The sequence below is a fragment of the Vigna angularis genome, chromosome 5, assembly GCF_016808095.1.
Source record: "Vigna angularis cultivar LongXiaoDou No.4 chromosome 5, ASM1680809v1, whole genome shotgun sequence".
NCBI lineage: Eukaryota > Viridiplantae > Streptophyta > Magnoliopsida > Fabales > Fabaceae > Vigna > Vigna angularis.
Genome location: NC_068974.1, coordinates 34,484,024 through 34,498,118, shown reverse-complemented (window position 1 = coordinate 34,498,118; position 14,095 = coordinate 34,484,024). Strand labels below are relative to the sequence as shown.

At 33.9% G+C, this 14,095-nt stretch overlaps 3 protein-coding genes across 3 annotated transcripts; 1 reads left to right on the top strand and 2 right to left on the bottom strand.

Annotated features, from left to right (window-relative positions):
• Positions 1–541: 541 nt before the first annotated feature.
• Positions 542–6,976, bottom strand: LOC108340200 (beta-galactosidase 8). The gene is made up of 19 exons (XM_017577409.2): positions 6,537–6,976; positions 6,334–6,429; positions 5,940–6,052; positions 5,797–5,863; positions 5,624–5,716; positions 5,364–5,507; positions 5,081–5,169; positions 4,838–4,943; positions 4,643–4,730; positions 4,365–4,483; positions 3,882–4,040; positions 3,530–3,732; positions 3,352–3,440; positions 2,290–2,399; positions 2,060–2,173; positions 1,849–1,950; positions 1,433–1,644; positions 983–1,319; positions 542–869 (listed from the first exon to the last, which is right to left on the bottom strand). The coding sequence occupies exons 1-19, from the start codon at positions 6,699–6,701 to the stop codon at positions 762–764; spliced, it is 2,514 nt and encodes an 837-aa protein (XP_017432898.1). The 5' UTR covers positions 6,702–6,976; the 3' UTR covers positions 542–761.
• A 2,386-nt stretch (positions 6,977–9,362) lies between these two features.
• LOC108340202 (fasciclin-like arabinogalactan protein 12) lies at positions 9,363–10,498 on the bottom strand. The gene has a single exon (XM_017577411.2). The coding sequence runs from the start codon at positions 10,422–10,424 to the stop codon at positions 9,546–9,548; it is 879 nt and encodes a 292-aa protein (XP_017432900.1). The 5' UTR covers positions 10,425–10,498; the 3' UTR covers positions 9,363–9,545.
• Positions 10,499–12,972: 2,474 nt separating this feature from the next.
• LOC108340205 (fasciclin-like arabinogalactan protein 11) lies at positions 12,973–14,095 on the top strand. Its single transcript, XM_017577415.2, has one exon. It carries the CDS (start codon positions 13,079–13,081, stop codon positions 13,928–13,930), a length of 852 nt encoding a protein of 283 aa, XP_017432904.1. The 5' UTR covers positions 12,973–13,078; the 3' UTR covers positions 13,931–14,095.

The window sequence follows — 14,095 nt, the reverse complement described above, 5'->3', positions numbered from 1 at the left end:
AAATACTAGAAACACTCTTAACTCTTACGGTGGTGCACACAATCATCACAACTCACAATAACTCAACACAATAAATAACATACTCACTTTCTCTCTTCACGGTGGTGCTACACCAATTTTTCCGTGGTTCTCCTTCTCTTCCCACACACTCACACAGCTTTCTTTCTCTACTGCACTTTTGCTTATTTCTTTCTCGGTGGTGGTGGTTTTTCTTTGCACATCTTGCTCTCATTATATAACCAATAAAAGAACTAAACTCCAAGAAATATTGGTGCAGATTTTCGGTGCTTCAGCAGACAAGGAAAAACACTTTCCTCAAAATCCTCAACTTTTACAAAGTAGGGAACATTGGCTTCCTTATTCAATAAGTGGGCCCCATCCATTTAATGTTTACCCAACACTACTTAACACAATTTCAGTGTAAAGTAATTTTGGTTTAGACTTTAATATTTTTTTTAAAGTAAAGTTGTCAATACATGACACTTGCTTTATGTTTTGCTTTAAGGATATTGAGGTTTTGCATCAACTATCTACTGATGTATTAGGCATAATGCATTTTAATGATTGAATGCCACACCAATCTGCCATCGAAATCATAAATAGGATTTTTTAGGCCATTGTAATTAAAGAGTGTTTGACACGTTTTTCCTAGTTTACTAGCAGAAGGCCTTTTTACATTAGCCAATGAGGAATCATCTTCAACGAGTGTCAGAGACTTGGGAAAGTGCAGAGTGCTATTCAGACAAGTCCAAGCAACAAGTTTATGCACAAGAAGCTTCAACAGCTAAACTCTTTGCTACTCCTTTACATGGATCTCCAAACGTATTAATTGATAGTTCAATTCTACAACTGCTTGATCCAATGCAGCCCTGTTAGAAGATGTTCTTTAGAGTAAGTATAATCCGATTCAAAAAACAAAATAAAATTAGCAACACAAAATACATATATGAACTTCTTGTTTAACAAGAAAGCATGATAACACCTTCTGCACAATGGATAGAGCCTTATTGCTGCTGCACCGTCCATGTTTGAAGTTTCCACAAGTCCCCTGAGGTGTTCCAAAACTAGCAAATTTGATGGAAGAGATCACCTGATTAGGATAAGGGCACTCCAGTAACAGTACAGGCCCTACTTTTCTTCCTGATTCTGCATCAGAATTCCAGAAGTCTACAGGTGGAGGGTGAGATTCAGATACATGAGAACACACGCTTCCTATCTGTTTTGTAGCAAAACTGATTTGCTTAGGGTTGCCTCCACTTTCCTCAAACAATACTAGTGTGTTGCCTTGAGGTCGTAACCATGATCGTGGTACATGGTATCTGCGGGATTAGTACTCAAATAAGTATCTAGCAGGGTTGCATTTACTTTATTTGAACAATTAAGAGCTACTTTCAAGTTTCAACTTCTCTCATGCAGAATATGTAGCACTTACAATGTCTGTGATGGCTTTCCACAGTTCTGGAGGCATTTGGATGCTTGATATGACCCTCTATAATTGCATGAATCAGTACAACCACCGCTTGGAGAGGCATAGGTAGGCCAGTATCGCCCAATGCTCTGTCCATTCACCCAAGCCTCACCTTTTCCCATCCCCGTGAAGTCAATTGCAACTGGATTGCTCCCAGAGGGAGCAACGAAGTTTGTCTGATAGAACGAGTTAATACATTAGCTAGCAGCAGAAAAATCAACTGTCCTACAGTAGCATTGTCTTAATTTTCTATGAAGTGTGTGATTATGGAGATATATGCAAATGTAAACACAAAATTGGACAATCCATAAACAAAGGGAAACAAATTGTGGTAAAGTAAAGAGACTTTTCGATAGATTATATATTCTATTAAAGATTACCTTGTACCAAATGAAGGGTTGGTGTACAGGTAGGGTAGATTGTGAATTCCACTGTCCAGAACTGCCACCAGATGGACCTAAATCTTCACCTTTAATACCAATCTGCATTCACAAAAATTATGCACAGTGTATTCTATATATGGGTCCAACCAAAACCTCAAAATGAGAAAAAAAAAATTGGCTTTCCTTAGGCTGAGAGCATGAGACTAACCTGATATGTCCACATATGGGAGGACAGATCAAGAGAGCTGCCATTTTTCAAACCTTTTAATATCACAGGGCCAGTGATCCCTGCACCCCATGTGTCAAAAAAAGCTCCATAGTTCTGATGTGCATAAGGTTTGCATTAATTGATGTGGCAATGAGAACTGTTTTGGTGATACAGTGAAATAATACTGGGAGGATTAACAGATGAATATATTACAAGAAGAAAAGAAGAACCTGAAGTCCCACAGTTAAACTCAAGAGATCAATTGTGTTCTTCCCAGCCACTAGAGTGATGGGGATGTCTACTTTGACGTTAGCTTTCTCATGGTTCCCCATTCCATTCCCTGAAAAAGTTCTCCATAATGTTACAGATGAGTGTCATTGTTGATAGATAATGAAATATTCCATTTAAATGAAGAACTGAATATTTTGCTACATCCTTGAAACTGTTCTTACTTTATTTCTAATCAATCTAGAATTCATTTTGCTACATCCTTGAAATCGATTGAGATGCTGGTATATGAGTTTTTATATAATAAATTTTACAATTGAGAGAAGGAAATGTTGGATAACATGAGTTATAAGTTGTTGAGAGATCAAAACATAAAAGGAAATTTTAAAGGCTGCTATATAATTGGTTGGGTGTCATTATTCTGATTTTGGCTTGAAGGAATGCATAAAATCTTTGATGAACATCAATGTTGAAGGTAGTCCAGAGGAAGCAAAATTGTGCAGTTAAAATTTAGAACAAAAGGAAGGTAGTTTGGAGATTGAAATGACCTATGTGTTAATTCTATTTATTTATATATTTTTTTAATTTTTTTGTAAATGTATTTTATAGACTGAAATAACTCTTAGAATTCCTTAACAGTACTCTAGCAGTTACACAGATACAGAGTCACATGAATACCACTAAATACTCTTAATATAAGCTTCAATAAGCATCACATTTCCATTAAACACTTGACACATTATTCAACAGAACATGAGTTATTACATCTATGCAGTATACATTTAAATGTTTAAACTTGTGTAGAAGTTTTTGGATTTTCAACCACACATACTAGGAAGATAGAGATACAGGGATGTTCCTTATTTGTCATGTAATGACTCCAGAATACATAATGTTTGCCAACCTAGACATAGTTTACCTCATTTTAAAGCATTTTCTAGAAGAGAAGCTTTGACTTCAAGAAGGATGGGTGGAGCGAGATACTACCAGGGAATTTAAACAATAATATAGAAGCATAAAAAGATATTGAACTCACAAGAAGGATTGATTTAAATTTAATATACCTGCAAGTTTCCCATTTATGAAAGCACGAAGAGCATGACCAAGGGATTCAATGTGAAGGACAGCTTGAGTACTAGTATCAAGATCAATGCTGCAGAAAAAACAATGAAAATCATTACTGTCAGACAGAAAATTCCAAGTCAGAAGAAACTTGCTCAACCTAGAAGATATATTATATACCTTAATGAGTACCACAGATAATCACTTCTATCACCAGTTGTATTTATTTGCTCCAGTAACCCAAATTTTGAGAATGAATCAGCCTTTGAAATACCGATAGGTTCACCAATCCAACTCCAGCCCGAGTAAGAATCATCCAACGAGCCAACCTCTTCTTTTAAAGATTCAGTTCTAAAGCTTGAAATCACAGATGCAGAATTAATCTGTAATCATAAATAACTATTCGTTATTAAACTTCATGCACTAGAAAATGACAGAGGTCTGAACTGTAGATAGATCAATCACATGCATTCTGAAAGTAACCTCCTTCAATTGAACTATCTATTTTGATCTCAAAGCTGACAAGGCAAACCTTTGCAGTATTAAGCACTACACTCTTGCAGTCTGGTAAGATGCTCACGGACCATGCGGGAAGGTGATATGAATTTCCATTGAAAGTCACTTTTGCATCAGATGTAGCAATGTTGGCAAGGAAAGCGGAACACACAGCTCCAGTCTTGTACACTGCAACCTGGATTTGAATAGTATATGTTAAGAGATGTAACTAAACTATCCATTTGGGATAACTGATTCTAAATGTTGAGGAGTTTGACATTCATGATCCTTTTACCCAACAATTAAGCTTATGGATGGTTCGCTAAAGGGCAAACTTTATTTGTAGTGAAAAAGACTTAATCTTCAAAAGACATGCAAATCAAGTGTTAATCAAGTATTGGGAAGGAAGCAGGAACTAGAGAAAACTATAACATTGACAAAATCAGGTGAAAAATGGGACATTTAAACCACTAAGATAATCCAGAAAATGTGGCCTAATTTTGAAAGGACTACATTTTACCTCTATATTTGGTCCAAGAGATGTAATTGTTGGATCAGTAGCTGTCAGTGCTTCTTCACAAAGTTTTATGGCCTTATGCAAGTCTTTAAGGTGACCCCACTTAGGCTGTCTAATAATTCCTGCATCATGCAGTTCAGATATAAAATGTGAATATGTTGTCATGTTACAAGTTTGTTTATTTTTCTTGTTGGCTGTATATGGAAGCAAGGTTGACTAGTTTATATAACTCTATAGAGTCGACAATAAATATGACATATAAAGGTTGAAAAATTCCATACCATACTCATCAATTGGTGCATCATAATCATAACTACTAGCAACAAAAGGCCCACCAGAAGCCCGGCCAAAGTTTGTCCCTCCATGGTACTGTTTCGGAAGCAATCCAAAAAGTTGGGGCATCACCTCATTTCCTTGTTATCTAGAATAGTTTAAAGTTAAAAAAGCCTTAATTACATCATGTAATGTTGCATTACCATATAGTAATTGTTGAAAGTTCCCCCTCGTTGGAAAAAGCGTGCCACAGCAAATGCAAGATCTTCCACAGGTCTGTGAGGTAAAGCATCACCAAATGCAAGAAACCTACAGTTTTGTGGGTTTCGATAGGTTGGAAGAAAAACAAAATTAGAGTTGAATGCGAATGGAGATATTATCAGTCAGATCATATTTTGAGTATTACTTTCAAATGACTAAAATTTTTTACAGAAAAGGACACTAACCATCCAGTATAACCCTCAGTCCATATTTTTGGTTTTGCCTTAGAATTCGGTTGGAATTGGTCACAGTAAAATGCATTGCATGTGTTAATCTGAGAATGGTTGATATGACAAAATGTGAAATTAATAATGGATTAGGATAATTGTTGACAGCAAGATAGTAAGATTGCTCAATTCAGGCATCAAGAAAACAAACAACGGTGTAAAACAAATAAATAACACTAGAAGACAGCTAAAACATAAACTGTTCAGCATAATTGTTGATGGCTAAAAGAAGAAAACTTACAATTGGATCTGGAGCATCTAGCTGTTGGCACATTACCCAAGGAACCCCTGTATCAAGAGATGTTGCCATTGATGCTGCCCATTTGATGTAGGATTTAGCAGCTGGACCATAATCCGCATCAATGTTCCCATACTCATTTTCAATCTGTTCATAGCATTTTCACATTTAAAAGTTGGCAGTAGGCTATTAGAAATTCAGAACTCTCTGTATATCACGACATGTGCATAAGAAAAATGTATTCAGTAAAATTTAAGAAAAACCTGAGACAAAATAATAGGTCCTCCCTGTGACATATAGAGGTTCTCTTGCTTCATCATATCTACAATTTTAGCGGTGAACCGCTTCATTTCTTTCTGAAAACAATTCAATTTCACATGATAACGGGAAGAAGATTTAGCAAGATGAGACAAGGAGAAAGGAAAGGAATAATAACCTCAAATGGTTTGTTATCAGTTCGGAACTGAATTCCTGGTATAAAATGTAGCCAAAGAGGGAAACCGCTGCTCAAAAAAGTTAAAGGCCATGATCAGATATGAACTTCTTTGTGAAAAAATACATATAAAGATCATATTTTACCCGTAGTTCCATTCAGCACATGCGTATGGACCAATCCGGAGATGCACATATAGGCCTGCTGCTGCTACTGTCTTCACAAATTCAACCAAATCTGCCCTACCTTCAAAATTATACTGCCAAGCCAAAGCACATATTCCATCATTGATTTCTTCATAAATTTAAGCTTCTGATTGACATTAAGAAATACCCTTTGTCTCATTGTTCTTATTAACTCAGAAAAATATGTGAAGCAGTGATCATTTACTTTCCTAAGCTGCATATACTTATTTTCGGTTTTGATTACTGAGCATGTTTGAAAATGAACACAATGCAATGCAAAAAGCAGTGAACAACAGAAACTATACAAGAATGGTAATAGTAATAATAACGTTAACAGAACTAGAAAGAAGAGGACCTGGCCTTGAACTGGTTCGTGTAAGTTCCAGAAAACATAAGTCTCAATCACATCAAGTCCTCCATCTTTGGACTTCTGAATGATGTCTGGCCACATCTGAAACAAAAAAACACCACCCCTTTTGACTCCAACTTCAAAAACAAAGGAAAAAATAGTGTACATGAAACATTACAGAGACACAGAAAGAGGGTAATGAAGAGAACCTCTGGAGTGCTACGAGGGTAGTGGATAGAACCAGAGACCAAGACTCGGCGCTTGCCATCAATGACCAATGCTCTATGGTCGTAAGTGACATTTGTGGAAAACGAAGAAGGGGCATAAATGCAGAAGAACCAAAGCAAAAGAAACAGAGTCTGTGATGCTCTCATTGCCTTCTGGAATTGTTAGTGCAAAAAGAACAAACAAAAGCAACAAGGGAATGATACCCTCTTTGCGTTTTGCTGTAGTACTGGAAGCAAAACAAGTGCTAAAACGGACTTAAGAATCAACACAGATTCTGCTCATTCCACTGTTACTTTTCCAGAAAGAGAAGCGATACTCAAACTCAATAATCTTTTTCCTTTTTCATTAACACCTTATATACATCTTTTTCTATAATTTATTTCCTCATGTTATGGATAACTTCTTTTTTAATTTGTTTTTCAAGTCATTTTCAATATTATAAGCTTCATTAACTACTATCACTTGTATCAAATTTTAATTATCTAACTACTTTTATGGTTCTTTGATTAAACACTTTCTCTCTTATTTATATTTTCTGAACTCATCTCAACACAGTTACTTTTCTTGAAAGATAGAAATGAATTGAAAAAGTCTTGTAAACAATGTGGAAAGAAAGGAATAAAATTTAAAAGCAGACAGCTTTCAGGACAGACAGAAAAAACAAGTTTGTCAAGAATCAATGTTTGGCTAGTTAGGTTCATCCATCGATTTCTTGTGTCTTTTTTGCACATCATGTTGCTGTTTGGCCTCTTGTTTGAAAGATACTCCTTTTATTAGCTGTGGAAATAAAAGAAGTTGTTAGTTGAAATTGATAAACATGGGAAAAGAAAAAGGTTATTTATTGTAAGCATTAAAAGGGTACGGCACGCATATGAAAAATATTTAAAAGGAAGTAAAAAAACAATACGCTGTTTATATTCACAACAAAGGCTATAAAAAAATTGTTTTCACAATGTGGGTCCTATAAAAAATAATAGGTTGAATTGAAGTTTTGGTCTCTTTTATCTTATATATAAGTTTTAGTTTGATCATTTTTCTTTCAAAAATCATCTCAATATGTGTCCTTTTCTGACCGATTCTTGACCTGAAATTTGTCATATTTGATCAACCTACATAACAAACTATGAAACTCAATTGACAAACAAAAATTACTATAAATTGAAGTGAATTTTACGAGGAAATCGAGTTCCGAACAATAAAAATAAAAGTATACAATTCATTTTTCAATTTTTAATTAGTTCATGGTTGGACCCATATAGGTTTATTCTATTTTCACTAGATCTACGATTATTATTAATTTCAATTCTATATTTTTTATATTAGCCATGAGTCTAATAGAAAAAGTTTTAGTTATTGAATCCTAAAAGAAATACTTTTTTTTTTCATAAACTTGGTGTACTAATATATTAAGATTTCACGTCATACTACTTTAATGCGACCAAAGAATAAAGTTTGGCCAGGAAAAAAATGATAATTATTTTAAAATAAACAAATTTATCCACATATATGAAGAATCAAATTGAATTTTTAAAAGACAAATTACTAATTGAAATTCATAAGTAAAATAAAGAACCAAAAATATCATTTAATAATCAAAATAGTTTTTGTTAATCAGTGTTATTAGAGAATTAGTTAATATAATGGAGTTCAAATATTTTCTTTTTGAAATGAATATGTAAGTGCATTAAAGAATCCTAAAAAATGCAACAGTTTTAGTATTCCAATGAAATATTTTTATTTATAAATTTTTAACTAATATCCTTAAAGCATGAGTTAGAAATTACTAAAAATAACAAACTATTTTATGGGGAAAAGTGATAAATAAAGCTTAAATATTATTTTCACAATCAAATTTTATTAACAAAATAATTTTAATATATATTAAACATCAAAGGGGCTTCTCACAAACTTTATTAAATCGATTGTGAACATATAGAACACAAACAAAATAAAAGAAATCAATTTTGCATTAAACCGATTCAGAAATCTGTCTATTACATTGAAGTTCACTTATCCCACACAAATAGGTTTAGGTATACCACAAAAACATAATATATACAGGAGATTATGGAGAACTCCCAAACCATAGAGATAAGAAATTCAACACTATCATATATATGCTTTATTAATTTCGTTTTTTGAGCTACTCTTCTTTTATTCATTAAAGTTTCAATTTCGGTATTTATTACTTACAATAAGAATATTTTATATTAAAAAATGTTCTTCGTTAAACTTAATATAAAATGCAAAGTGAATAATCTATTCCACTCTATTCTAAAAATCATTTTGTTGATAAAAAATTGGTTCAACATTAAAAAAATAAACTTCTTTAGTAATTAAAAGAAAAATAAATAATTTAAAAGATGAATTATTGTAGTGCAACCTATTCTTTATGTTGGTGTGTTAATTATTATTTATCATCTATTAATAGTATTTCTCAAGAAATACTTACTACATAAAACAACTTGACAAACTTTAAATAAAAATACTTTAGATCAATCATCGTATATCTAAAAATATTTTTGGAGAAAAAAATATTTAAACTTTTAATCTCGATTTTAAGTAAATATAGGAATAGTGGATGAATTAGTATCACTTACTATTGTGTATCTATGGGTTACATTTGCCGGTTTTGTTAGTTCACCAGTAGTCACTGATAACATACATAACATACTTAATTAAATATTAACTGAGTACTAAGTAACAGCACAATGGTATATTCAAAGTGTGGAATTATTATACCTGATGCATAGTTTTTTATAATTACATAATTAAGAAAACTATATCAACTTCATGCATATAAGAACTTTAAAACTGAAAAACTTCTTTTTTATTTATGAAAAGCAGGCTTCCAAGATACAAGATAGCTCATGTATATGTAGCAAGAAAATAAACTGTTATCAGTTAAAACTGATAACACAGTGTAACAGAAAAGTCTCTGAAAACAGAGACTCACAACAGTTAGTAAATTCATCAAATCCTGCTCTGGTTCATGATGACAATGCAAGCAGGATAAGTCCTCCAAGAACAAGGGACACCCACTTTCCTCGTACGTTGATGTTCACAGTGCCAGAGTTGTCGCTTGTGGAATTAATTTCAGATGATTCTGAGGAATCTGGAGACAGTGGCTTCTCCTTATCCGCTTTAGGAGCCTTTGCTGAAGGTTCTGGTGCCAAAGATGGTCCCTTTGCTGGTGCTTTAGCAACAGTAAAAAAGTCCATAGGAAGAAGCACTTTACCCACCTTGTAAATAGCAAGATGTTTATCTGTGTATACAATGCCAGTGATGGTGGTGTTAACCTCACCCGTTGAGATGTTCACACTGCCTCCGTAACTTATCACGTTCAGTTCCACTTTTCCAGGTTTAGCTCCTGCAAGCGTTCTCACAGGGTTGGTTAGAGTATCAAAGTTGGAGCTAGAAACATAGTCTGACAGAACATGGAATTGTAAGAGCTCGAGCTTTTGGCCATCAGAAAGAGAGTTGAGGAAGCCTGCTTTGAGTTGAGAGAAGGAACTATCATCAGGTGCAAGAATGGTGATGCCACCTGACTTAGTGGTGAGGAGCTGTGCATTGAGTTGGTTGATCAATTGGGTGGTTTTCATGAGGCGGATAAGGATGTTGAATGACTTGGCCTGCCTCAGGATTCCAACAATGTCAACAGCTGCAGTGTCGGGAGTGGCATCACTTGGTGACTGTGGCAATGAGGGAACCAATGGCTGTTTAGGAGCCTCAGCTGGTGGAGTAGGAGTAGGTTGAACTGGTTTAAGAGGGGCAGAAGCTGGTGATAATTGGGCTAAAGTGGTGGTGGAATACAAAAATGAAACTAGCAGTGCTACTGAGAAAGACAAAAGACATTGGTTTTTCATCATCTTTTGGTATTTTTAGATGATAATGGTTTGGAAGATATAAGAAAGGAATGGAAATGGTAGGATTTGTATATGCAATGTGCAGTGGATGAATTGATATGGTGGTGGAGATGGTTTTTATATAACATGTCTGGGAGGGGGAGACAGTGAAAGACAGTGAAAGGTAGGTGAGAGGTTTTGTTTGAAAATCTTGAAATGTGATTTGTGATCATACACTGAGTTAATAGCTGGCAAAGGAGATTGAGGTGTTGCATCAATGAAGATGTATGGATGAAAAGTTACAAACTAAACTGTTAAAAGGTTATTTCATCAGATGCTTTCTGCAATTTTGTTTTTCTTTACTTGCTAATGAGATGGGAAGGTTAATGTGTATAAGAACATTCTTGATCAAGTGTAAATACTATTTAAGCAAGTAATAAATATAATTTACATGTCCTTTAATGTATTACATAACTCATATTCATTAATATATGATTTAGGTATTTAATTAAGATTAAAAAAGATTTTGCTTACGTCGACAGTGTTTAACATTCTTTAAGAAAGTATTTTATTTACACGAGCATCTAAAAAAGATACACGGTTTCATGATAATAATAAAGCAAATGAAATTATCAAATCTAATTCGTATAAAATAAATCTCCACTAATTGTGTCTTACATTACTAAAAATTTTTATAAATCTAACCCGAATATGTGTGCCAAATATGTGGTTATAATTGATTGAAATTAATCAACCATACATTTTTATTTATTTTTAATATCTTTTGATATTTCAACTTACATTAAAAAAGTCTTTAAATACAAATTGATCCGTCAAAAAATACAAATTGATCCTCCAAAAAGTATTAACTCAAATATCTTATTCTCTTCTATACTTGTATATGGAGGTACGCCTGTTTTTCAGTTTTTCAGTTGGTATATTTTAGCAATGTGTACTGAGTTTTAGTAGATAAAAATACCCTTATATATCATGGATTCTAAGTTTTAAGGTTAAAGGTATTTTAATAATTTTCATTCTCAAAACTAAAAAACAAAAAGAAATCTCCCAAACCCTTACTCACCTCTCTCATTCCTTTCAACCCTTTCTCTTTCATCTCTCTCACTCCAACATTCATTTTCTCTGTCATTCCTACTGTAGTCCCAATTCAAAAAATCAGAAACACTTGTCGTTAAACAATCTATTTTATAATGAGTTTTCATTTTATAATTTTTGTCTTATCTAATTTTATCCAATTTTCACAAGCATAAAGGAATTGGTAATTGACCTGAAAAAATTCAGAAATACTCGCTGTTAAACAATTTCTTACAAAAAATGATTTTATAATGAGTTTTCATTTTATAATTTTTGTCTTATCTAATTTTTATCTAATTTTCACAAGCATAATGACATCAAAGGAATTGGTAATTGGCTTGGAAAAAATCAGAAACACTGGATGTTAAACAATTTCTTACAAAAAATGATTTTATAATGAGTTGTCATTTTATAATTTTTGTCGTATATAATTTTATCTAATTTTCACAAGCATAATGACATCCGAAGGAATTGGTAATTGGTCTGGAGGGTCTTTTTTAGAGATGATGATTCAACATATGCAGATGATGAAATTAGAGAAGTTAGTGAAGATGATGAAATTGAAGAGATCTTGAATGAACTTTTGCGTGAAGGTGAATATGTCAATGACTCAACCTTTACAAAGGAAAATTGTTTAACCACAAGTGTTTCTGATTTTTTTCAATTAGAGTTAAAGTAGGGATAACAGAGAAAAGGTTGGAGTAGTTAAAACCCGATACACATTACTAAAATGTACCAACTAAAACGCGTTAGCAAACCCCATATATATATATATATATATATATATATATATATATATATATATATATATTTAAAGACAGACCAAGATCTTGAACATATATAGTAATTGTTTTGGCAAATACAATCACTTCTTCTTGGCAAGTCTTTACAATCCCAATTTGTATTGTAACTACTTACAAATGAAAGAGTGAATGCATTTATTATGTTAAAAATGTAGTTATTTATTATTTAATAAGAATATTTATTCAAAGATACTGAAAGAATGCAATTCTTTGATTGGACCATTTAATTTCCAAAACGGAGGTCTTCATCATTTTGGCCATATCATTTTCTAATATGTTAGTAAGCCACCTTTTAAATTACATTTTCAAATGTATATGCATGCATCCAATTTGGTATATATGATGAATCCTGACAATAACATTTGACATGAATGAAGGCATAATAGTTCAGTTCACATATTCATGGTTCACATCTTAATGTTCTCCCTGTCAACTTAATACACCTTTCTCACCAATACAATGATGTGATTATTACCTGTGTCTTAAAGAGTTTTATTTTAGGAATTAGAAACAAGGCTTCATCATTCTAATCACAATATGTACTCATCATTATCCTTGTTCTGCATGACAGATGAAATATATCCTCATACTCCACAACTAGCAAATTTCACTGCAATAACATTTCACCAACCTATCATTTCCTTCGCCTCTAATCACTATATAACCCCTCCCTTCACACATCCCAAATATCACACACAGATTGCAAGAATCATTAATTCAAACCATTCACATTCTTCCAAAATCATCAAAGCTCATCCACAGGCTTTAGTTGGCAACTGAAAGATGAAACAAACAACCATTTTCTCCTTATCAGTGTTCCTACTCTTTTGGTCTACCACTTTGGCCATTTCATCAGCACCTGCAGCAGCTCCAAAAGCCCCAGCAACAAAAACTCCCCATACCCCAAAGGCTGCAGCACCATCACCAAAACCATTAGTTCCCACATTACCTCAGTCTCCAGACTCCCCTGACTCTGTCCCTGATGATATCACCAGAATCCTCAAAAAGGCTAAAATGTTCTCAACTCTCATTCGCCTCCTCAAAACCACAGAAATCATCAACAACGTCAACTCACAGCTCATAACAGCCAAGACTGGGGGCATAACCATTCTAGCACCAGATGATTCTGCCTTTTCAAACCTCAAAGCTGGGTTCCTCAACTCCCTCAACGAAGGCCAGAAAATCGAACTTGTCCAGTTCCACATATTGCCACAGTTTGTCTCAAGCTCAAACTTTGATTCTCTGAGCAATCCTGTGCAGACAGTGGCAGGTAAAGATCCTGTAAGGCTTCCACTGAACGTAAATGCATTAGGTAACAGTGTCAACATTTCAACTGGAGTCGTCAATGCCACCATTCTTGGGGTAGTATACTCTGATAACAAACTTGGGATTTATCACGTTGACAAGGTGCTTCTTCCTTTGGATTTCTTTGCCACCAGTAAGGCTCCAGCTTTGGCTCCTTCATCTCTTGCAAAGGCTCCCAAAGCTGCCAAGGAAAATTCTTCTGAGGATGATCAAGGCGAAACAAAGCAGGATCAGAATAAATCTGGGGCAGTGAGTTTGGTTGGCCTTGGTGGAACAAAGTTTATGTCACTTGGCATAGCTTTGATGGCAGTGGCAACCATGTGGTGTTGATGATCCATGTCGCAGCTGCACTTCCAGTTTTCTATGTCAAATATGCTGTTAATTTATTTCTCTTTTCTTTTTTTTGTTTAAATTTTGCTCTGTTCCTGGTATCTGGTGTGTTGAGGTTACGGAAAGGGCGAAAATCTTTCAATGGTTCACGATTCATTTGTTAAA

Excerpts from the sequence above, each read along its gene's own strand:
- LOC108340200 (XM_017577409.2), bottom strand. The coding sequence starts at position 6,701 with ATGAGAGCATCACAGACTCTGTTTCTTTTGCTTTGGTTCTTCTGCATT. Across the intron at positions 5,864-5,939 it reads TGTGCTGAATGGAACTACGG|CGGTTTCCCTCTTTGGCTAC; the intron begins GTAAAATATGAT and ends TTTTTTGAGCAG. Across the intron at positions 870-982 it reads CTCTATCCATTGTGCAGAAG|GGCTGCATTGGATCAAGCAG; the intron begins GTGTTATCATGC and ends ATCTTCTAACAG.
- LOC108340202 (XM_017577411.2), bottom strand. The coding sequence starts at position 10,424 with ATGATGAAAAACCAATGTCTTTTGTCTTTCTCAGTAGCACTGCTAGTT.
- LOC108340205 (XM_017577415.2), top strand. The coding sequence starts at position 13,079 with ATGAAACAAACAACCATTTTCTCCTTATCAGTGTTCCTACTCTTTTGG.